The sequence below is a fragment of the Artibeus jamaicensis genome, unplaced genomic scaffold, assembly GCF_021234435.1.
Source record: "Artibeus jamaicensis isolate MK-2021 breed Jamaican fruit bat unplaced genomic scaffold, CSHL_Jam_final contig_3174, whole genome shotgun sequence".
Classification (NCBI taxonomy): Eukaryota; Metazoa; Chordata; class Mammalia; order Chiroptera; family Phyllostomidae; genus Artibeus; species Artibeus jamaicensis.
Window position 1 is genome coordinate 2,847,844 of NW_026521738.1, and position 25,469 is coordinate 2,873,312.

At 44.6% G+C, this 25,469-nt stretch overlaps 1 protein-coding gene across 1 annotated transcript in view; it reads right to left on the bottom strand.

Moving 5' to 3' along the window:
* Positions 1 to 25,469, bottom strand: part of TGFA (transforming growth factor alpha) — a 102,253-nt gene that overhangs the window by 41,143 nt on the left and 35,641 nt on the right. The window contains exon 2 of the mRNA XM_053663402.1: positions 22,508 to 22,561. Coding sequence (XP_053519377.1) covers positions 22,508 to 22,561 — 54 coding nt within the window. The remainder of the gene's footprint in view (positions 1 to 22,507; positions 22,562 to 25,469) is intronic.

Below are 25,469 nucleotides of genomic sequence, written 5' to 3' on the forward strand. Positions count from 1 at the left end.
TGACTAGCTTAATCTGAGAAAACTTGTTGCAGGTGAGCTTGAATGTGGGATCTTGACAGGCACAGCAAATATGTGGAATCAGTGCCCCCAGTGTGGAACGTATGTGCAAAAATACAGACGGTGGGGGTGAGAGTTGGCAGATTAGCTTTGACTTGACTGGAGAGCAGGAACCATGTTAGAGTCTCAACTAGAGAGCAACAATATGGGACAACAGAGTTTGAACCAGTTTGTATGTGTATTTCTTTTAGCTCATTTAGTCCTGGGTGGCAGATCTATAGAATCCACTCACTCTGTACAGACAGGGTCTATTGCAGAATGTGCAGCCTAGTCCTAAAATTTCCTTAGTCCAATTATGGTAAAAAAACTCCAGGTAGAGTAATTTAGGGGTCTCGGTCTTAAATTAGACCTTTTCAGGAGCTGAGAGGGCATGGGGATCACAGAGCAAGGTGATCTTTACTGGCCCAGGAAACAGGATGGGGCCTGGGCACCTTTTGGGGAGTGCCCAGAACGGGAGACATGAGCAGGAGCTGCCCTTCCTTCCACACCCAGGCTCCAGAGTGAGGCTCAACAGGCTGTGCACCCAGAGCTATGCCAGAGTGGCCAGGGCTCTGTCACCCTCAGAGCCTCAAGTGTCCTGAGGCTCTGCACAGCCTGCCTCCCTTGGCAGGTGAGTTCCTTCTCCCACCAGCTGTTAGAGAGGTGGGTGTTGGAATGCTGCTCCCAGGCACCCTGGCCTCCCTCAACCTGCTGTTTCACACACCCATTCCTTAACCTCATTCTCTGCCCATTTCATTCCTATTCCCACGCAGTGTTTACTAAAATCTCTCTTCCCTATCAGATAAAGCACGAGACCAGGGTTTCCTGGACTACCTGGGGAGTGTTCCCACAACTGGGCAAGCCACCAGAGCAGAGAACACAGGGTGCTACCCACTCAAGGGGAAAGGACCCCAATCTCTATCTCAGAAAGGTGACTGGTGTTCTCAAGGAAAAAATACCATCAGACAACGTTTGAGAAAGAGGGGCTTTTCCTTTGGGATTTGCAAGTCGTCATCATCATCATCATCTTATAGGAAAAGGAAGATAAAGAACTACAGCAGCTTTGTTGTTTGTTTGCTAAGCAGGGGACAGCAGTCGAGGGACAAGTGAGAACCTGTGCAGCATTTTACAATCACAGTGTCTACCATCTAATGTCTAGCTACAAGTGTTCTTCTATAGTCTAAGATCTGGCTGCTCGACATATGGCCCATAGACCAGCAATGTCGGCATTGCCTGGGAGCTCATTAAAGAGGAAGAACGTCAGACCTGAACCCAGAGCTGCTGAATCAGAATCCGCATGACCCCCAATCCCTAGGGTTGTGTGCACATCACAGTCTGAGAAGGCAGCTCTGGTACAGTGCTTCTTGATCTTGGATGCACATGAGAATCACCCTGGACAAGCCCCTGTCCCTGGGTCCACCTCCACAGATTATGATTTAATTGTTCTGGGACAAAGTGTGCAGCTAGGCCAATGGGATTTTTAAACACCACCCTGGTGATTCTAATATACAGCCAAGTTTGAGAACCCCTGGTCTAGTATACATATACATAGATTAAAAGAGAAAAATTAAGACATTTCTTCCTGAATTATAAATAAAATTATAGAAAGCTTTGCAAACACCTAAGCAAAATTCATTGAGAAGAAACTCCACAGATAACCACCGATCTGATGTGCCTTTACCATATAGCATCAAGAAATGATGTACTTAAAAAGAGAAAAATTAAAACAAGGTTGAATCAGAGTCTTCAATGAAGCTAAAAGATAACAGCACCTCCTCTCTCCCATCTTGTGACTAATAAATAAAAACACGCTCCTCCTATAAAATTTTCAAACTATGACCAGTGGGGGTATTTTAGTGCTTCAGTCTTATTAGAACGATTTTTTTTTGCATTGCAAATTTCTGGTTTGATAACACTTTGCACTATGGTTACATAAGAACAGTGGAAGTTCTTGTGTTCATTTGAGGATACAGAGTCTCCTTTTACTCACATAGTCTCCTTTTATGCACACAGTCCTTTAATATAGTTGGACATCAATCTTTCTAGCCTAGAAAGGAGGTTTTATTTCATTGCCAGGGAACAGAACTTCCAAAAAACACAAATGTCTTTCAGCATCATGTTGAGTAAATAATCAAGGGAGTATGAATGGGTCTCTCTCTGACTTCCTGCCTTACTTTGCTTTAAACTCATAGGTGAACTATGAAACGATATCTGCCCTAACGTTCCTGCCACCTAGGCAGCACATCAGCCCCAAAGCCAAGTCTAGACTTATGGGGCTTCCCTCGCTTTGCATGTTTATCTGGTCCTGGAGCACGCCAACATAATGCACAGACATGTCTGGGTAGCAGTTAGCACCTTTCCTTTCAATTCAAGCCATTCATAAAAGTGACTCCTGGCTCAGGTCTCCTCAGTCTTATCATGTTTTACATATGCCATGATCATATTCAGTGGGTACTGAGAGTGGAAAAAAAAAAAAACGGTCAGTATTTAGTATTCCAAGCCCAGGGGCAGCATGGAGTTTACACACTCACCTACTTACTTTTAATTTAACTCTTAAAGAAGGCACTATTAGCTCCCATGTTTCCACCAGCAAGTTCTCTGAAAGTGGGGCTGAGGACAAGGGCCTGAGTTGGTGGATGATGCTTCTCTCAGGCTCTTTCAGCCCCCAGGTGGGCAGCATCAGCAGTGGAGTTGAAATGGAGCCCCACGACCACAGGACAAACCCATGTTGAGTCAGGCAACAGTGAGTTGTCAGGAGGTTGGCTTGGGTAAGTGGCTTTCAGTTCTTAGTGTGCAGGGCGAACAACAACCCTCCAGACTTAAAGCAAACTTTCCAGTTTGGCGTGATCCAGAAGTCACCCCACCATGTGTGTGCAAAGAGACCTGCTCTACTCAAGGTGGTACAATCAAAGTCCACCTGTGCTTCTGGGTGTCTCTCTGGATTGTAATCTGGGTTATATGAAACTTGGTTTTAAAAGATATTCATTCCCTTTATCATTCTGATTTTCAAAAGGAACACAAATGTATACTAAAAAGTCTCCCTCTTGCCCTGTCCCCAGCCAGCCAGACCTCTTTCCTGGAGACAGTAGCACAACAGGGTCTCATGTACACAACTGTTGGCACAGCTTTCCTTCTCAGAAGGGCTCTGCCCTGGTGAGTGAAAGGCCCTCTTTGTGGTCCTCCAACCCCCTAAGAAAAGGCTCACATACAGCTTCCTTGCCAGGTGAAAGATATGGCAAGGGTTGGTGGGTTTTCTACTCTCATCCCTTGGGAGCTCCTAGGCACCAGTTCACATGGCACATATGAAGAGTTCACAAAGCCCAGGAAATGAGTTGCACAAAGGCATATCTCTGGGTTTTGTAGGTAAGACCTTCAATTCTACATAAATGTTCACCAAATATTAACTGAACTCTTTATCTGTGCAGGGAAATTTACTATAAAAGAGAAAACTTGCTGTAGAAGAGAAAAATCATGAGCAAGTCATGCTGTAATTTCCTAGGATTGTATACCTGGGTGAAGTTAATACCCATACTCTAATTTATAGTGATACAAGTAGAGAAAAACAAAGACATTAGGAAGGATGAGAGGAAAGGCAAGGCTGCAGACAAATCCTTGTGCCTGAACACAGTAGGGGACTGAGAAGGGGGAGAAGAGTGATAGAGCTTGTCTCGTACTGATGGGAGCCTTCCAGTGCCTGTCATGGGCCTGGACTGGTACTCCCATGGCCACTTCCTTCTCCACACCCAGCCAAGGTGGGTTGGAAGGGAGAAGATTCTAGAGCAGGAATTAATGAGCTCTGTCTTGGATCGTGGCCAGTTGAGTATGGCCCTGGCATCTTCTCAGCTGGATTTTGTGTCCCTTGAGGTCAGGCATGGGCAAGATGAGTGGCTGAATGTGTCAGCCATCACTCCTATTTCTCACCACCACCAGATAAGTATATATTATGTTCTGCATTTAATAGACAAGGAAATAGATCCATGAGGTTAAGTGATTTGTCCAAGGTCACTCTGCTGATTGGTAATGGAGCTATGGCAGGAACTCAAGAGAGTCTGGCAAATCAAGGCTGGGATTTTTTTCCCCTTTTTCACTTTTGTTCACCTTGCTGTTCCTTGATATCCTTTTGATTATTGAACTGAATCTGGGTAAAATAGGGGCTTTCCATATTTCCACATTTAACTTCAAAACTCCAGTTCCATTTTACAAAATTTCCACATGTTGAGATAACAAGTTATAACTACAACTGCCCAACGTGTGTCTCCATCATCGCTGGGCTCCAAATTTACTCAGAAAAACAAAGGTATTTGTCATGTCAATCCCTGATAACAACGGCTTCACTGTAGGTGTGAATGCTAAATTCTCCAGAGGTTTGTTCCTAAAGGTGATCATTTCTTTGTACATTTCAAAATGTAGCTCCAATACCTTATAGGCATGACACCAATTTGAAAACATGTATACATTTATCTTTTATGTACTCAAATTCAAACAGTAAAGTATATATATCATGGTTCTTGTGCTTATATGTAGGTGAAAAAATGCATGTGATAAAACCCCCAAAATGCCTACAGACTAAGTTATTAAACATGCACACACTATGGTATTAAGTGATAACTGTCACTATTAGCAAACTGTCTTCTTCAGCAACTTTACTGTGCCCCTTCCGTGGGCCAAAAAGCAGACACCACATGAGGTGAAAAGACTGAGTAAGGCTTGATCTCTCTTCTGGGCAGGTCCTGTGGTGCAGTGGGCAAGTGAATGTGGACACCTGGGTTGTTCTACTGCAGAGCCTTGATGTGAGAGTATGACCTTGAAATTTCCATTCTGTATGTGTACAACTTTGAGTTGATTTGGAGTGGGGGAATCTTCTAGAACATCCTTCTACAAAGATCTTGCTATGGAGACTCTGTGAAGCTTGCATGCCCAATCTCAGCTGCACCTTGCCATCCATTTGTCATAGTTATAATGGCTTCTAACCTGTGCATATTGTCACTTGTCTCTGTGGGACTCACTGCAGTGCTCCAGGATCCTCTGCATGAGAACACACACATGCAGGCACACGCTCAGACAAGGAAAATGCTCACAATAGTGTAACCAGCTTCCAAAACAAACTCAAATCTACTCATCAGCCTTAACCCATTGTTATTCATGTCATAACAAATGATGTACCTAATGATGGTAAACAAAGGCTTAAATGTTTAAGGAGGAATAGAACTTTAAGGCAAGAAGAGAACCTTAAGGATGAAGAAACTATGATCTAGAGAGGTGGCCTTGCAAGGCTGTGACCATAATCCAGGTCTCTGAACTTCTCAATGGGACCAACTAATGTATTACCACGGCTCAAGTGTAAGTTTGATTTTCCCCCCTTTTTTCAAATACATTAGTTTTCTATTGCTGCTTTAACAAACTACCACAAACTACCAACTTCAAACAACACAAATTTATTGTTCTATTGTTCTGGAGTCAGAAGTTGGAAATCAGTCTTAGGGAGCTATAGTCAAGGGGTTATCAGGGCAGCTTCCTTTGACACACTGTAGAGAAGACCTGGTTTTCTTGACTTTTCCAGCTTCTAGACCTGCTAGAATTCTTTGACTCCTGGCAGTGTCACTCCAGTCTCTGCCTCCCTTATCTCTTCTGTCCCTCTGACTCTGACCTTCCTGCATCCCTTTTAAAGGGCCTTTTGATTACATTGGATCTACCCAGACAGTCCTGGAGAATCTCCCTATTTCAAGGTCCTTAATCAATTTACACAGTCCCTTTTTGCTGTGTAAGGTAACAAATTCACAAGTTCTGGGGCTTAGGACATCTTTGGGAGACCATAATATTCAGCCCATCTCACCAACACAAGTCAGCAATTCAAGCAAATGACTGTGTCCACTTACTGTCCAAACCTAAGCAGGTGTTCAAGAGCAAAACTGTAAATGAGAAATCTGGCCCCCAATTCACAGTCACTTGCAAGGTACAAAACTGAAAAATTTTCATCAAAAATGGAAAAAAAATCCCCAAACATTAGATCATCAAGTGCATCATTGTTTACATGTGCGACCTAAGTACTAAACATTCTGGGTGGTCTAAAAATAAGTACACAGGTTCTACCCATTCATTCCAAAGCAATTCTACACCTACCTCCCCAGCACCTCTCACCATATCAATGCTTGCAGTTTTCCTGATCGCTACCTTGCTGCAATGGACATCATTGTAGCTCGGTCTTTACAGAAATCTGCCCATGCTTACTTCCTTAGGATAAATTCTTAGAAGTGGTATTTCTGGGTCAATGGGTAAGCAGAGCATTCTAAAGCCTTATAAGTGTTACCAAATGGCTCTCATAGAAGTTGAAACAACTTACACACCCCAAAATACAAGTCTCCAACCTTATCTACTTTGTACTCCAACACCTATTTTTATCTCCACTAATTTGATCAGTGAAAATGATATCTTGAATTAATTTGCATTTCTTTGATGACTGGCAAGGCAGGATATCTTTTCTGTTTATTGGTCACAGGTAGTTATTGTGTGACTTATCTATTCAAACAACTTGCTTGCTCTCTTACTAGTGTGTTAGATTTTTTGTTATTGGTTTGTATGAGCACTTTATTGATTAAAGATATGAATCCATTTTAGGACTCAAATATTGGTGAGTATTGCCTATGGTTTGCTTGTAGTATGGGGCCTCAGTGTGTGTGTGGGGGGCAAAGGGGTGGGGAACGGGGACATCTGCAATATTATCAACAATAAAAATGAAGAAAAAAGAAAATTATGATTTTTAATGTATCTATTTTCCTTTATGGTTTCTGTCTTTAATGTTCTGATTAGCTGGACTTTTTTGTAAGTTATTTAAATATTCACATATATTTTCTTAGAGCAAGTTTATGCTTCCATTAAAAAAAATATATCCCTACCAGCTAGACCTTTTTTAGAATGTCATTAGGTTTTCATATCAAACTTTATCTCTATTTCAATGTTCAGCCTGGGACCTTGGGATCACTGGTGACACTATCTCCTACTCCTCAGGGACGTAAAATGCCACTTTTTGTCATTTCAACCTGTTACATGTAATTGGTTCTCTACTGGAGCTTCCTGAATAAATCTATTTTTCTGTTAGTGTCACGACATTATAATTAGTGTAGCTTCCCATCATTTATTAATATTTGATAGTACAAATGCTTTTATCTTTTAAACCAACATTTTCTTGTGCCTTATTCTTAAAGGTAAACTTTAGAATCCTTTAGTCAAATTCTTCTTTACCCATTCTAATCCTAAAGACTAACTAGAACTGCTTTAAGTTTCTTTCCTCTTTTTAAAAAAAATTATTTAGTTATTTTAGACAGAGGGGAAGGGAGAGAGAGAAGGAGAGAAGTATCAATGTGTGGTTGCCTATAGCTCACCCCTTATTGGAGACCTGGCCCACAACCCAGGCATGTGCCCTGACTGGGGATCAAACCAGCAACCTGTTGGTTCACAGGCCAGTACTCTATCCACTGAGCCATACCAGCCAGAGCTTAAGTTTTAAAGTACTAATGGGAAGAACTAACAATTTTATAATATTGTGGTTTCCTACTGAGGCACAGGCCTCTTTACTAGGTCAAATAAATGACCTCAAAAGCAGAGTTTTATGGTATTTTCCAAATAGATCTCAAATAAATCTTTAGAAATTTATTCATATATAGTTTATAGTCTGATAATTATTTGAAGGTGATCATCCCTAGCATATTTTTAATTGGTTATTAATGATTTATAAGAAAACTACTGATTGTTTATTTTCTTACTTGCACCCTACTAGATTAACAGGTGGTTTGTGTGCGTCTTCCAGGTTTATGATTATATACTTTGTGAAAACACTGATTTAATCTCCTTTCCTACCAGCATTACTGAGCATCCTTTGACAGCGTCTAGTCTCAGACATCTGGCTGCCGCATGGTCCCAGCGACTCTGCAAAGCTGCCCTGACCTGCCCATGTGAACGTCTGGGCGCCCGCCTCTGGGGGAAGGGTGTTGTCACCAGGTCATCATCAATATTGTCTGGAGGTTGGCCCTACTTTTCATGTGACACCATCATTATTTTTATTGTTTTTGTTTTCCAAAAACTAGACTTCAAGACATGTATTATTATTTCTTAAATAAGGATCATCTATAATTCACATGCTTGAGCAGGTATCTACAACTCGCTCCAAAATATGTTTCCACCAGGACCTCCTTGTTACTTCTTTTACACAGAACTGTGGATAGGGACCTATTTCAAGGCCCTGGACAAAAAGTTTTAAGTCATAGCAATAAATAAAATACTTCTACTAATAAACCTGTAAAGGTCAGAATAAGGCAAAAACTTATTGAACCATAACCTCAGAACTGACTCTGGGACAGACTTTTGCAGACAGGTAGACTGAAATCAAATCTTGGCTCTTTGTTACTGATTCTGACCTTGGGCGAATCACTGAAAGCCTCCAGGGCTCCACTTCCCTATGTATCAATAGTGAACGTTATAAAGGTGCAATGTTAAAGCACTTGGATGGTGCTTAGTATTCATTCATCACTTACTCACCAAGATATCAAATGCCTTCTATATGTCAAGCACTGTGCTGGGCCCTGGGGATACATGAATAGACTAGACAGACAAGATCACCGCTCTAAGGTCTACTGGGGGAGGCAGGCACATGATAAGTAAATAACCCAATGAAATCATTATAGACAGCAGTGAGCACTATGAATGAAATGAACAGGGGTGTGATAGAGAGTGGCTGTGGGAGGACACCATTCAAGGAAGGCCACTCTGAGAAAGGGAAGCAGATCAGAGACCTGAAGGACACAAATGAGTGGGTTATAGGGAAACTTGGACAGAGAATCCCAGGCAGAAGGAACAGCAAGTGCAACAGCCTGGAGTCAGAGAAGGGTCCGACACCCTCAGAGAAGGGTCTGAGAAAAAGAAAAGGGGCCAGAGAGTTGAAGCAGAGAAAGAAGGAGAGAAGTGTGAGCTACGGCTGGAGAGGGAGGTGGGGCTGCACACGGCAGGGCCCGGCAGGGCAGGATGCGCTGGGGTCTTATTCTGAGAGCGTGTTGCTACTAGTGCTGTTCTTCTTGTAAATGATGGTGATGTGCCAGATATTGCATTGGTTGAACTTAAACCAGAAGTTCAAATACATGTTCAACTATCTCATTTGCTAGAGCATACACAGACTACAGATATGTTACCTAAGGAAGCTCATTTTAAGATTGCTAAGCATTTCTGCTTAATTTGATAAACCTCCAATGTCTGGACTAGACCTGACACCATGTTTATCAATGATAAACACTAATTGCACCTGCTATGCAGGAGGCAGTGAAGCTATGAAAAAGCTGCGCCAATGGTGCCTGCTGACAAGGAGGGGAATTCCTTGGGCATCTTTTCCTTTGGGCACATGGCATTTCAGTCCTGCTGACTTCTGATGAAGACCCGTGGTGGAAGGGAAGCTCAGGTTGATGGGTAGAGAGGTAGCAGGCAACAACTTTTGGGGCTACAACAGAATGCTTGACATAAATCCTTCCCTGTCATAGACCTCAGTTGTATTAGCCAATCATTTCAAAGGATCTGTATCATAGCTGTCTAGGGTGGGGAAATCTTTTGATCCTTTTGTAAAGGCAATAATTCATATCAAATGCACAAATCTGTATTTTCATAAGTGGTACTGCATTTACTTCTTATGAGATACTCTTGCATTGTTCTGCCTTGATAATTCTTAGACATGAGAGGAAAAATAATTAAAAACAGCTTATTCCTGCATTAATTCCTGTCCATGAGAGAAAGTCAATGTGGTATTTTTGTAACTAAAGAAAACCGACTTCTGAGGTGATTTCCAGGTTATAGAATGGTAGCATTCGAAGAGGTCACTTGCAGATTAGTTGGTTAGATCTCAGGATCTAATCTGACACAAAATATTTTACAGAGTGGGTGAGCGTGGCAGACCAGCTCACAAAAGCTGGCCTTACCAATTGCACATTTTACCTCCCAGAGTGCCGCTGAACCTGCCAGTCCTAACAGTACTACTATAGGATGATGCTTTGGGTATGAATTTTCTGAAAGTATGGATATCCTATGCTGCTGAACCCATCAGAAAGCAGGAAGGGGCCTTGCCCGGGGCCAGGATGCTCGCTGTCTGGTCTGGCATGGGACCAGGGTGTCCGTGGAGAATGGGCTATAGGAAGAGGTTGGAGAAAGGTTTATAGGGGATTAGAGGTGCAAGGCACAGATCTCAGGTTGAACAGAAAGGAAAGATTGAACAGTGAAGAGAAAGGAGCCTAGGAAAGGCAACAGCAGAATAAAGGCTAAGGGTTTTGGATAAGGAAAAGGAAAAAGAGGTGGGGAAAAAGTTTTCCCCTCTTTTTTCCTCCCCTTTATCACCAAGGTAAGTGGACAGGTGGAAGCAGGGATCACCCATTTACTGTCTATGAAAGGAGACAGATGCAGGGGTGTGCAGGATACTTTCCTTCCCTCTCCTGGCTTTGAGGGGGAGGGAGATAAATGCCATGCATATTGAAGAGTGTACACAAATCCAGTTTGTATAAAAGTACATACCTGACAGTGTATAATAGCCAATATTTGTTCAATATTGTACTCTCACATTTGTTTGATCTTCATGGCCATTGACAGATATGCAAACTGGGTCTCAGGCAGTATTAGGGTCAGGATTCCACAGGCCTTGTGCTTTTCCCCACACCTGAGGTTTTCTACCCTGGCCCATTCTAGAATCCCCTGGGGAGACTGGACAAATTCTCATGCCTGGATCTCACCTGCAGAACCCGTGAATCAGGATCTCTGGGAGAAGAGCCAGTGCATCAGTTTTTAAAACTCCCCAGGTAATTCCAATGTGCAGTCAAAGTTGAGAACTCTTGTCTTACCCAGTGGCCTGGGGACTTCAGTGTGACTTTTAATTCCAAGGGAGTTAAAAATGTAGGCTCTGAGGCCCTGCTCAAAGATTGCACCTGGCTTCTGTATCAGTATGTGCATGCCTCTACAGAGTCTAGACACACAGAAGGCCTGTTCTCCCCCATCCCCTTGAGGTTAGGTGTGGCCACATGTGCTGCTTCAGGCAATGAACTGTGAGCACTAAAAGCTGACACACATCTGGGTGAGAGTGGTTAGCTGCTGGCACTAGACCTGATATCCCACTTGCTGACGTGGAGGTTTAACCTGCACCATCGGTTTCCCTGGAGAGTTGTCCAGGGCCCACAGTGGACTTCAAAGAAGTAAGAATTAAACTTTTGCTCTTAAGGCAATGATATTTGGTGTCCTCTCTCCACAGTCTCATCCCATACTTCGCTGCAGCCCAGCGGTCCAGTGTTTTCTCACGTTGCCTGCACCCATGACAGTATTCTGCTTAGGGAATGCTGACTCGTTCTAAGGTCCAGGTCACACACCTTCTACTTCAGAAAGCTCCTATTGCTCTTCCTTTGTTCACAGATGCAAGATCCTGGATTCTGAACCCCTCGAGATCCTCCAAACACACATTTTTAAGCCTCCTGTCATTGCTGATGCTGGTGCAGGTTGGGAAGCTGATGCTTCCCAAGCTGGGAAGGCCTTCCATGTTGATGGAACAAAGATCAAAATGCACTCCCCAAGGTGCCTGCTTCAGTCTCCTCTGGCAGGGGACAGCCGGGCCTGGCCCTCGCTGGCACTGACTGATTTATTACTCTGGTGTGCAGTCATTTAACTCAAGGTTTGAATGATTCGATTCTGTTCTAAACGTTTGCAATTCTATTCCTCGCCCCTGTCACTTAAAGGGCTGTGAGGGCTGCCCTTTGCCCATCTCTGATGCCCAGTACAGCCCTCTGCAGTAAGCCCTCACTTTCAACCATAAAAATGAAAAAATCAGAAAAGCAAGTCAACTCAAATTGGGCCAAAGATCCCTTCATTATAATATCCTCTTTCTCAAGTGTCCCATAGAACATTCTTTTCCCCTTTTTTCTCTTTTAGAAACAAAAATAGATTTTTCTTCCAGGCTCTCATCTGATGGTTAATTCTAAAGCCAGTTAATGTCAATAACTCTAGTTTCTCAATTAGTAATATTTTTTGTTTAACTATCTAGTTATTTCCCCATCTTTATATTCTAACCCGTGCTCCCACTTAGATTCTCATCTCATTGGAATCAAAAGGGGAATTTGGAGTGAACTCTTCTCATACAAAGAGCCACAAACAGTTCCCATATGTGATGACCAACCTCCCCTTGAACTCTTCACATGAAGGAAGAGCAACCTATCTGTACTTTAAAAAACACTGTCAAAGGGCTTCTATGTAGCAAGTGGTCACTTCCTCATGCAAGTGACTGTGCCCTTTTCACTCTGTGCTTCTGAGATGTGCTGGGCCCTGGGCACAAGCAGCAAGACCCCCCTTCCTTTGCTACCCGCTGGTGCATCACCAGGCCTTTGGCCTTTCCACACAGTGGATTTTTCTTATTGCTCTCTGTTCCTCCTAAGGCTCACTACTCAGGAGAGAGCATGACATTCCACATGTCCCATAACTGTCACTGAAGGGGCTTTGGGTACAGTAATTCTAAAAGAAAAGCTTTATTATTTGGCACCTACCAGAGTAGCACATTTTACAACACTACTTCTCAGCAGGCAGAATGAGGCTTCCTTTGACCCATTCTTTAAGATTCAAAGACATCGTGCCCTTGAGCACTGAGTCACGTGGCTTACTCTGTCACAGCCATTTATATCTTTAAACTCCAATCAGATTCTTGCCACCAGTTGGCTCAGGCCATCCTGGTATTTCAGATACCACTTCTTACATGTGTGTTACTGCTTTCTCTCTCTCTTTGTAAATCTAAAGGAAAATATTTATCTAACAAATAGAACTTACTATGTACCTGACACTGTTCAAGCACTTTAGGTAAGTCATATCTTGTAGTCCTCACAATGACCCTATGGAGCAGGCCCTGTTGTTATCTTGACTTTACAGATGAGGTAACTGAGGTACACAGTGATTAGATAATTTGCTCAGCATCACGGTCTACAAGGGGCACAGCTAAGACTTGAACCCAGGCCATGTGGCTCTAGAATTTAGTGTAACCACTGTGCTATCAGATTCTAATGATTTTTATTTTTAGGCACCTTTCTATAAAGCCAAATTTAAATAGATAAAAAGGCACAATTCTCTCACCTGCTAATGAGAATCTAAAATCAAGTAAAGCAGAAGCTCTGAGAATAATGTGAGAATTTCTAACCTAGAAACCACCCCCACTGGATATATATCCAAGCAGCTGGTGAACAAGGAACACTGTGCATACAGAAGTGCAAGAGTGGGAAGATCACGTAATTACCTACATGGACCCGCGACTCAGAGCCCTGTAGGTTTAATCCTCTGTGTTTCATAGGCTGAGTAACACTGCCATCGTACAGAAATCTACAGGAAGATTTTCTTTAAGGAAGCACATATTGGTGACTAGATTTCAGCAAAACATTTACAATCATAACAGTGCATACACTTCAGAAAAAAAGGCCATGCACAACCTTCCTCAGCTGGCTACCACTTTCTTCCAGCCTCACCTCTGAGCTCCTACGTGCCCAGCCCCTCCCCCAAAGTCAACCTGATCAACTTCATCTCACCCTCCAAAACTTAGCTGAAGGTCACTTCCTTTGAGGAGCCTTCCCTGGTGCCTCCCCTAGAACAAACTGGGGTTCCCTCTCCTCATCCCACAATATCTTGTGCCCCCACCTGATAGCAGGTATGCCACACGAGTGTGGTTATTTGTTAGCCAGACAGTTCTGCTGAGCGCTGAGATTCCCAAGGGCAGGAATGATGTCTCAGTCATTCTCCTGGTACGTAGCACACCGTAGGAACAGAGTCAGTCTTTGTTGGGTGGAGAAATAAATGTATGAAGGAAGATTTCAGTTTCATGTTAAGACTACAATATTAAATAAAAGGTTACATATGGCACACACGCCCATACTTTGCTTCGAGAGGTATGTTTAACTTTTAGTGGCATGGAGGACTAAACACCCAAGAAAGTGTACTTGCCAATCTGTCTTGCAGAAGGGGAAAGAAGAGAATCATAGAGTTACTTAATGCAAGGTGTCTGTAAATCTCCTCTTGAGTTATACCTGTGGTCTGAATGAGACAGATGTGTGTCTCCGTGTGTGTTAAAAGCATAGGGTGAAGTGCTTAGATCTCTGCAGTTACCTGGGTTCAAACCCCAGTTCTGCCAAAGGTTACTTCTCTGTGCTTCAGTTTTGTCAACTGAAGGGGGTTAATTTGTAAAATGGGGCTAATAACAGTACCTTCTTCTTAGGTTTGTAGGTATTAAATGAGAATCTATAGGACAGTACCAAGCATAAAGTGAGTTTTATAAACATTACCTTATATATCACTATATGGGTTCTACTGTGATCAATTAAATACAAATTTATTTTGAAGTGTTACTGAGTTCTTATAGCAGCTTTTGTATATCAGTTTAATCTAATTATTTAATTTAATTTAATTTAATGCTAAAGGTACAATCTGTGAGACCAAAACCCTGTTGATGTTTAAATTTGGTCTTTATTCTGAAAAAGGTTGGAAAGTGCTGGCCCAGGGTTAAATCCTCGGGAAATAATTGCCTCCAGTGACAACTACAATCTGGGTATCATTTGGTTAGATGTGCCTCTAACCGGCTTTCTAGCGCTTTTCACTGTGCTGGGCTGTATTTATTGAATAGGATATCAAGTGGAAAGCCTGCTGGATCCAAAATTTTATAGAGGTTCCATGGCCTGCTTCGTGATCCATGATTGACGATGTTTTCATTTGTTATGCCTCAGAGCACCGGGAAGATTCACTTGTGGCAGATTTCACAGGAGATCTAACACCTTCCGCTTTCAAGATTCCTAATTCTAGACCTATGGTGTAAGACAGAGAGAGATGTGCACTATATCCCAAGCCCCCAAAAGTCAGGATGAAACAAGGCCTCGAAAGAAAAAGATTCCTAACAAGGCTGTGCAGTGACAGCTGGAAGGAGGCGCGTTCTTCTGATCCCCCGGCTGCAGGCCTGGGTGTGTGAGGGGGACAGAAGCCCTCTGGTCCGGTCCTCTCGGCCATTCCCTTGTTTGGCATCAGTGTGTTGTGGTATTTAGGAGACATTTCAGCCAAGGCGAACCGGTAATAAAATGGCCAGTGGCGTGAAGTCACCTTCCTTTACACATTCTTTATTTAAAAAATTTAATTATTGTTCAAGTACAATTTTCTTTTACTCCCATCCCAGCACCCCCACCCAGACCTCATTACCTCCCTACCATTCTCCCCCCACCGCCTTAGGTTTTGTCCATGTCATGTGTCCTTTATACTTGTTCCTGTGAATCCTTCCCCTTTTCTCCCGAAATTCTCTCCCCTCTCCCCTCTGGTTCCTGTCAGCCTGTTCTCTATTTCAGTGTCTTTGGTTATATTTTGCTTGCTTGCTTGTTTTGTTGTTTAGGTTCCTGTTAAAGGTGAGATCATATGGTATTTGTCTTTCACCGCCTGGCTTATTTCACTCAGCATAATGCTTTCCAGTTCCATCCATGCTGTTGCAAAGGGTAGTAGCTCCTTCTTTCTTTCTGCTGCATAGAATTCCATTGTGTAAATGTACCATAGTTTTTGGATCCATTCATTTATTGATGGGCGCCTAGGTTGCTTCCAACTCTTGGCTATTGTAAATTGTGCTGCTATGAACATTGGTGTGCATAGGTTCTTTTGGTGTTTCAGGGTTCTTAGGATATAGTCCTAACAGTGGAATTGCTGGGCCAACATATTCATTTTTAGTTTTCTTAGAAAATTTCATACTGCTTTCCATAGTGGTTATACCAGTCTGCAATCCCACCAACAGTGAACTAGGGTCCCCATTTACACATTCTGATATGGGAGGTAGAACATAACTTTTAAGACAGGAAAGCTAAGAGAGATTCAGAAGGAATCTGTAAATTGAATGCTGTGGAGCCTGCCAAGGAGGACACCTCAGCCTGACTGGATTCTAAAAGCTAAAGGTCCCTTCATTAGTAAATAACCAGACATTCAGGCTGTGCCTCAGACTTGGCTCAGGCTCTCAGATAACAAAGCCGATAAGATGGTGGCCCATGCTCCAAGGTTTGTGATTCTCTTTACCAAGCTCCCGGGTGAACGCTAGGAAGTCAGTCCTGCAACTCAACCATTTCACAGGCTCCCAGCACCATCCAGCTGAGGAGGAGCCAGAGCCCCAGGGATGGGACAGGCTGCTGCTTTCAGGAGAAGGCACCTCAGCCTACAAGGACGTGCATCTTTCCACTCCTTCCCATTGGGCCTTGGCAAAATGTGGTTGAGGTCTAAAAGTGCAGACTTCTGGGCTATGCTGTTGTCTGTTTTCCCAGGAAACGGAACCTACACGCATTAGCAGTATATGTAGCCAACTCACCTCACACGCACTAGCACTCAGTATTGACATTCTCAAAAATATGCCAATTTGATATATTGTAATATAATATTATGTCTATCTTTCCTAGGGGAATAGAAGGTCCTTGAGAATAGGCCCTTTGTCTGTTGAGATCAGGGCCTGGTATGTAGTAAGTGCTCAATAAATGTGTGATTGACTGAATGATTCAAACAATCAGTCTGGATTAGGGATGCTGGTCTTTGCCTCCTCCAGGTCTAGTAAGGGACTCTGCCCTGCCCAAGGCCTATGCTACACTTTGGCACCTGCTACTCTGCAGCCTTCTCCTCCCAGCCCTGCCATGGTTGCTGGCTGACCACTCAACCAAGGAAGTCCAACCAATCTGATCCTCTCTTGGGACTCTGAGCCAAGAGGCAAAAAGGACATGAGTTGGTATGGTCTCTATGGTAGGTACAGAGTAAATGGCTACAAACTGTTACAGCTGAGATCTAAGCAGTCGCCTCGGCTCCTGAGCTCCCCATGGCTGGGCTGCTCAGCATCTCCATGGATTCTCTAAGAACTGACTCCTTAAAAGGCTGATGTGTGCTCGGGTTCTGCTCTCACAACAAAAGGTTCCTGATGGAGATGTCCTCTTTGTCAACCTCACAGATGGACAACCGCAGCCCAGACGAGTGACGGTCAGATGGAAAACCAGGCCAGCACCATGGGCCAAACCGAACATGATGCAATGTAACAGAGAATTATAGGTATATAGTTTGTCACTTACATTAAAAATTGGAAGTCTGAGTATAGCAGAAGCAGGTGTTTTCTTTAGAGAAATCCATCTTGGTAGATCGTGACTTTGTCTGTGCTTATGATTTACTTTGATACGCAAAAGTTGCCAGTGTTACCTGTCGGACCCTAGGCCCTGTGATGGCGGGCCTCCTGTTCAACGCTCATGGGCATCTCCAGGGCCTAGCACAATGCCTGCCACGAGGCAATACTTAATCAATGTGTGCTAAATAAATGTCACAACTAAAAAGTGGGAGAACAGCAAGGCTTCCATAGGCCTAGATTTTTTTAAAAATCCATGAGTTGTGTCACTTGCCTGTTCTTTCAAAGATGGTGGACGCTCTCTTCACCGAGCCTGACTTAAACCAAGCCCCTGCTTCACCCACTCCGTCCTCTCCTTTGCTTTGCTAAAACATCTAGATCCTCAGCATGCAAATGCTCGGTTAGTTGGCTACTCTTGTTCACCAGTCCATCTCTGTTTTTTACCAGTTAAGTCATATATTTACCAAGAAGACATTTGTGTTTGTTCCAAAGTCTGTTTATGGTAGTTGCACTCACTGTATTTACATAATTTAATTATGTATTACATAAATTTATGACATATCAATGCATAAGGAAAGAGCTGTCGTTTCTACTATAAGCTGAGTATTTGGGAACACTTGCTTGATAAAGGTAAGTAGATTAAAAAAACTTCTGTCAAATTAGAAATGAATAAGGACTGTAAAAGGCTAGGGGTGTGTGTCAGGGTGACGTGTACAGGTCTAAAAGAATTTATGCCACGTACTCTGCCACTGTTTAAGAAATCAAATCTGGAAGTTATAAAGGGCGCAACATGGTTACCGCTCCTACAAATAAAATGATGTAGAAGGTCAATATATGAATCCATCGTAATGACAACAAGAGTATTTTGAAACAATACCTATCCTTCCGTCATGTACCGCACTCTGAAATTCTCTTTTCCTTTTTTCCGATTTTATTTCTTTTTTCCTTTTTAAATTTTTTCCTTTTTCTTTCTTTAGTTTGTGGAACGTCTTACAACTAATGCCATCTTGAGTTTAGTGAATAATAGTAGATATAATGATAGTATCATTATACTTTCAGCACATGCTTTTTACGTTGACCGGTTCATTCACTTACTTTTGAAATTCTTTAAGCATTTCAATCCCATTAAAAAAATGTTGGTCATGACCCACTAAAGTGATTTTGTGACTCACAGTTTGAAAAGACACTGCCTTGATGCCACTCCTTATTGTATTGATGGGAGAGCTGAGGTTCAGGGAGATTTAAGGTCACATAGCTAGTGAGTCAGAACTATGGTCCCGGGTCCTGTATCCTCTGGCCTCTGTTCTGCCCTGAGCAACCTTCCTTCTGACCCAGCACAGTTTCCTTTGCAAAGACTGCACATTCCTCTAAGCACAGAAACAAGTCCCGGCACACACAGATACATGTGCTTTTATCCTAAAACCGTGACACACCAAGTCTCTTGTGCTAAAGACACATTTGGAACAGTGAACCAGGTACCTGGGCAGAACACGTGAGCCTTCTAAATTTAGAACGACTGCAGCTCCACATGGGAAAACTCCAGACAATGGAATGGGGAAGCAGTTCACGTTCTGAGAAGCTTTTGTTTGGCAAGATGAGCAATAAACAGATCCCTGGCTTGCCGGCTGACCCACGTTCTACCTGTTTTCCAAACAAGTAACGCCTTCCAAGACTTTTTCCTATAATCATCTTTGCCCTCCCTCTGTGCACTTCTGGCCCAAACTCACCCTCTCAGCAAAGTGAAGCCCAAAGTCCCCACCAAAATCTGACCACCATCTCTTCAAGCAAGCTACTAATGGTGAGTTTCCCCCTGAATAACACCACTGTGAATTTTTCATGTTCTTTTATCACCACCTCTGACACTAAATTAACCAAGCCTTCAAACACTCAGGGTGTCATTAAACACAGGCTAGAGGAAGGAGCAGTGCTTCAGAGGTGCAAAGAGCCACCCTGAGCGCTGTGATTATGCAAGGCAGAGAGCAGAGGGAAGCCTGGAGCCTGGCTCGCAGGTGCCTGAGCAAAGCCCTCACCACACCCCTCAGTCATTAGAGCGAGTCTCACGAAAACAAGAGAACCAGATGGGCAGCCTCGGAACTGTGCAATATTTAGGAGGGTTAAGCAAGGAGCCACCCAACAACTTAACTGGGTGCATTCTGTCCCCTTCAAGGGGCATTAAAAGGTGCCTTTTGAAGAGAGGTCATGAGTCCTTCCTCAGGAGGGTGTGTTCTAAGCTGCAGGTGCCATCGCCCTCACCCTGCCTCCAGCTAATGTTTCTCTGCATGCTTTACAAATTGACAACCAAACAGATACACATTTTTTGTCCTGACCCCCAGCTTAGGTCATTATGAGGCTCTCATGGGTTCCCATGCTGTCTTTTTACCTGTACGGTGGGCCCCTTCAGGACACGGACAGAGAAGGACTGCTTCTTTGTATAGTCTCAGCAACTAGAATGTTAGAACCTGTATGTAAAACAGCATCTGGTTCCAAGAGAATTAAATGCATTATAGTGATACTACTGCCTCCCTACCTTGGGTCCATGGCAGGCATTGCCTGTTGCTCACCACTGTACTGCCTAGCAGCTCTAAGGTAGTCTAATAATCCTTCTTAACAAAGCTTTCCAAGTAGCCTCCACCAATTCACAGAATGGTCATATGAAAGATCTTACAGGCCATTCCTGATTTAAGTCCAGAAGATGTGGAAACGTAAGATCCAAACAGGAACCAGATGAATAAGTTGCCCAGATGGACAACTGGACTTGGTAAAGCCAAGACCAGTTGGGCCTAACACCCAGGCTTCCTGACCTCCAGCCTAAGGCGTGCATCCTTCCAACTCTCACCTGAAGTAGATGTCTGAGAAGCATTTATTGACAACCATAATGTTGGTTTCCTACGCCTCTGGCGTCATCTACCCTCCACATTTCAAGATCTAAGAGAAAGGAGACTGGAAGAAATCATCAAAACCTCAAAAAGACAGGCCAAGATTAACTGTCAGGTAATAAGATTGGGGAATTTTTTTTCTTTCAAAAGCACAAGAAAGCCACATGGGATCAGTCCCTGTTCTTTACGCTCAGGCACCACCCTTGACTGGCACATGGAGTTTGCAGTTTTCTCTCCATGCTGCTCCATCAACATGCCCGAGATTAATCCTGAGCATGCCTGCAGCCTGCTCCCGCACTGTCGTTCAGGAACTCGCTAGACCCTTCCTGCATCCACTACTGTTCTCATTCCTGTCAGCTCTTAGAGTGAAGAGGACTTCGTATTCATACCAGGGGTAAAGCCCTTGGAGTTTTTGTCCTGAAATGACACATCTTTACACCTAAATGGCTTGTTCTGTAAATGATCCCACGGACATCCGGAGCATAAGGGGTTAGGAGGGACTCAGATGTGAGAGTCAGTCACACAGAATATAAATCAACTATTGTTTCCTGAGCATAAATCCTAGTGAGGACAGTGAACCTCAGGGGCTTGTTCACATCAGACACGTTCTCACAGAAGCAAGTCCAGAAAGGAAAGGTAACAAAGAGGCTGTCACCACCGCAGCAGGGACAGTCATTTCTAGATAGCAGGTCTTCCCATGTCTGCCCAGGGAAGACCGGGAAACCACAAAGGACCTTGGCAGGAGCCACACCTGAGGGAGTAGGCTCAGGTTCCACAGCCCGAGGCCTGTCTCACCTGTATGAATGGATGACACTGGAAGGAGTGGTAAAGGAGGCAGGACGACCCCTCTCCATGGATGGCAGCCTGTCACCGGCAAGTGACACCTTCACCTACCAGATCCTACAGTGAGGACCAGGAAGGGCTGAAAATGCACCTGGCAGGGGGTAAATGGATCCTAGGAAGGGGGTTGGGACAAATCTGAGAGCAGCATAGGGCAGTTACTAAGCTATCCCCCACCACGCATATTCACATCTGAACCCTTTGTGATGGAGGTAATTAAAAAGTGAAAGAACTGCTTTATGGAAACTCCAGTAGGTCCTGGAGCCCAGAAGCTCTGACGCATCCTTCCATCCTGGGCCCCAACAAGCACAGCACAGAGAAAGAAAGGCGTTGTCTCCTGTGTCATCGTGGACCACCAAGTAGCCTGGGCACCTCAAGGGTTCAAGTGCACCAAGAATAATAGCTCCAAGGGGAGCTGTGGGGCTGCAGAAGCAGTGGTGCCCGGTGGGTGTGGTGGCGTCACCTCCGGTGTGTTTGGAGGGAAAGGTCTAGCAGAGGAGAAAAGTACCGGGACAGGGTGTGGGTTGGTTAGAGAATTTGTGCGTACATAAGTGACACCCCCTTACACATACATAAAGCCCAACACTGCCCTGAAATAACTAGGGAGACAGATCAGGGGCCACTATAGGAACATGGGAGCATGCCCCATGTCAGCGAGGGAAAAGTGAGACTGGTAGGCTCATGCGTGCATTGCTGGTGTAAAAATCAGCTCACATGCACTTGGAAAGCTATATCTGGCAATTTGCACCAAGGGTCATAAATATATTCATTCTTGCTTCTGGAGATATAACCTAAGGAAAGTATCCAAAATAAGGAAAAAGCTTCTAGGCATAAAGACGTAGCATCATAACTTAAACTGAAGGCAACATAAATATCCAATGGGGAATGTTGAATTCAATCACACATGTCCATCCTAATGGAGCATCATGACATCTGAAAGGATAAAACCTAAGACTTTCTAGCAACATGGAAAAACACATGACTCTAAACCTTGAGTTTAAAAAGCAGGAGTCAAAATAGCTTTCTCACCATGACTAATTTAATAGAAATATTAGTGCACATGGACAGAGGCCGAAAACAATGTGCAGACGTGAACAGGGATACTTCGGTAGGGCTCTGACCATGAGCGGTTTGCCTCCTACGTTTCCCAAATGTTTCAAATGTCAAAAGACAAACCAGAAAATACCTACACAAAGATCACTGGGCAGAGGCAGACAAAAGGTTTCAGGAATTTGGGCTCTTGTTTAGATGGATTATTAGATGAGCTAGTTTCGAGTTCTTGGGTTGTTGTGCAGACTCTGCTTTCTAGCACCCTTGCCCACACCAAGGGTCTGAACAGAGAGCGGGGAGGGGGCTGGTCCTGAGTGAGCAGGGAGGACATGGCGGGGGAATAGCTCCCTCTGGCCTGCAGTTGAGACCTCCCAGGAGCACGATCTTGGCCCCTGGGATGCAGGGCAGAGATGGCTCAGGGGACAGCTGGGCATAAGCTCAGCAGGTAGGAGCACCAGAGGGAAGTTTAGAGCCCCGGGTCCACAAACCAGTCAAGGTCTGCCCCCTGCCCACCCCCACGTGCCATCTCACACCAAGGGGATGAGGGGATGAGACTCACCACTCAAGGCAGACGTGGTGTTCTCCAGGGCCTGACACACAGCCAACAAAACACCTGTGGGGGGAAAAGAAGAGTCAGTTCGGTAGCACCCAACCTTCAGGATTTGAGGGCAGGGCTGGGGAAAGGCAAAGACTGGGCAGTTTTACAAGGTGGCCAATAGGCAGTCTTGGCTACATAATTTGGGGGGCTTAATGCAAAATGAAAATGCAGGGCCCCTTGTTCATAGAGCAGGAAAACAGTGCCTTTAATGGTACTAAATAGAAAGCTTTTTCCTTTCTTCCAGGTCTCTCTCTCCACCTGCCGTGATGTTTCTTGTTTTTGTTTCTAAATATGGTACAAATATTTTTATTGGGGTCAACGATATATAGAACGTACTGTGTTGACCATTGTCAGTGTCGAGTTCGGTGGCACTAAGCACATTCACATCACTGTGCACATCATGGGTTGTGCTTACTCTTTATGCCGCTTCTGTCTTTGCAGCATGAGCATCACTGCAAGGTGAACAGAGCCCCTCGCGGCACAGGAGGCACCAGCAATAAAGCCTGCAGGTGCACCTGGAACCCCTGACTGCTGTTCCCCTCTGGCCAGGAGCTGGGTGGCTACGCCGTCACCCAGCTGGAGGCAGGGAAGTCTAGTCAGGTATTTCTTCTTCCCAGGGCCCAGGAACCCCACCAGGGGCCAACTGTGGACCCCCGAGGATATCACAACCTCTGCACCAGGATGTACTAGGTACCTGATCAGGGCAGGGGAGAGGCTCGTGCTTATCTATAGCAACACACTGAACATGCTGCAGCACTGTCATCCCAGCACAGGGACCAAAACTGTCCCAAAAGGCTGTGGGGTGCCAGCACCTAACCTCTGCCTTTCTGTGTGTCCAGGTCCTACTCAGGGGAGGCAGCAGGTGGTGACAGTGGGTGGGATCACATGCTCCTGTGCACACTGCACTGTCCCACTGCACGCCACTAATGAGATACAAATTTAAATACAAAACTATTAAGAATGTCAAGACTGCCACCACAGCATTAATGCCATGCTTAGGGCCCATCAGAGTGTAAGACTCTGTGGCTACACAAGTCACACACCCGTGAAGCTGCCCCTGCCAATGGATGACCTTGTGTGCCCTGACATTACAGTAGTGGAGGTTTCTGGAAACAATGAAGTAAATTTCCAATGAAAAAGGAACATCTTGTGAGTTATGCAATCAGCATGAACTAAGTTACAATGACTTCCTAAAACTGAAATGCAAAGGATGCCGTGGTGGCCATGCAGAGTCTGGACCACTGAAGGGTTAGCCCAGAAGGCAGATGAATCGAGTCATACAAACAAGAAGCACGTTCTTTGCTGTGACCCCCTCCACTGCATAGGACCGGGGTAAACCCCACTGGCCAGACAGGTTGAGAGGGCCCCTTTCCCCTCCACTCAGGGTGTAGAAAAGGAGCCCTTAACTCTCAGTGGAGAAACATTTAGAACAGAGAAAGCAATCATGCTCCAACTTTTCTCTAGGCTCTGAAATGACAAACATCACAAAAACTTTCGACCACATTTGCAGGAGTCTTGGCATGGATTTCCCAAAGGCTCCTACAGACTCCTGGACAGGATATTTGGGGTGGAACAGGGTGTTGGGGACACAAGGAGAAAATCAGTAAAAGCACCACATCTTCCCTGTGCAATTCCTCTTACTGCTCCGTAGACACTGAGTTTGGAAGCTTGGCTCTTAGGGCTCCTTTGGACATACGTAAAAGGTTGAGTTTGTGATCTGCACACTGAGCATTAAAATGAGGCTTTCCTGCCTAAGGCAGAAGTCTTAGTGGTTCCACACAGCCAGATGGGGACCTGTCACACTGACTTTGCTGGCACTGCCACAAACCACTCAGGGCCAAAGTCAGCCAGTAACATGTAGTAACATAACAACATGGGGATGCTTTGCATACCTCTCTGCAAGAAGAGCCACTGGCTGGTCCCAAACCATCCCCGAGTGAATAAAAGATCCTGCCACTTCCCTCCCTGTCTGCCTATCCCCTAAGTGGGGGAAAGCACAGTTTCTGAGCTCCATGAAGACCTCTGCTGGAGCTAAACTGAGACAAGAAAGCACATCTTGTGCAACTGCTGCCAGGTTGGAGCAGAGACAGCCACTGACTCTTCAGGGCAGGTGGATGGCCGCTCCCTCTGCTCCTCCTGTGTGAGCTGTGGTAAAGGTGTTTTGGCAACTAATCAGAGTCTGCAAAAGCACTGTGTTCCACAGATAAAAAACACTGGGTTTTTATTCATAATCTGAGAAACATGACAAGAATTCCTTTCCATACCCTGTCACGCCCATGGAGACAACTTCTTAAAGCTCTGGGCTTCTCCCTACTGCTTGGATTCAGGCACGACTACAGCTGGGGCTCTGTGACCCGCGGTGAGGCCTCTGCCTTCCCTCCACTCTGTGGTGTGCTCCCTAAGAGGGTCCCAGGCCAGAAAACTAGGGCTCACTTCTTTGACTTCTCAGGTGTCTGGGTACCACTTAATGGGCTAGTACTAGTTCCTGGCCCACCACTTTCACGTGTGTTGTCTTATGGGGTCCTCAGAATAACCCATGATATAGCCACCCTCACCCCAGCCTACAGCCTTCTGGTCTAGCCTGTGGAAACACATGATTTTACAGATGAGGAAACTGAGGCTTAGAGAGGTTAAGAAATGTGCCCAAGCTCCTACAGCCAAATTCAAACCCCAGTCTGTCCAACTCCTACTACCACACTACACAACAGTCCTTCTGACCACAGCCTGTCACAAATGAGTCCAAACAACAAATACAGGGGGTCTAGCAGCCAAACTCCATCCCTCTCTTCCGGAGGCTGCACCCATCGCCTTGTGGGTATTTCCACTGCCTCTGATTCCCCCCACTATGAGCAATGTCTCCTGAGAGGCAAGGGTGTGAGCGCCCAGACCCCTGACTGCCACTCTACATAAGCCCAGGTGTCCA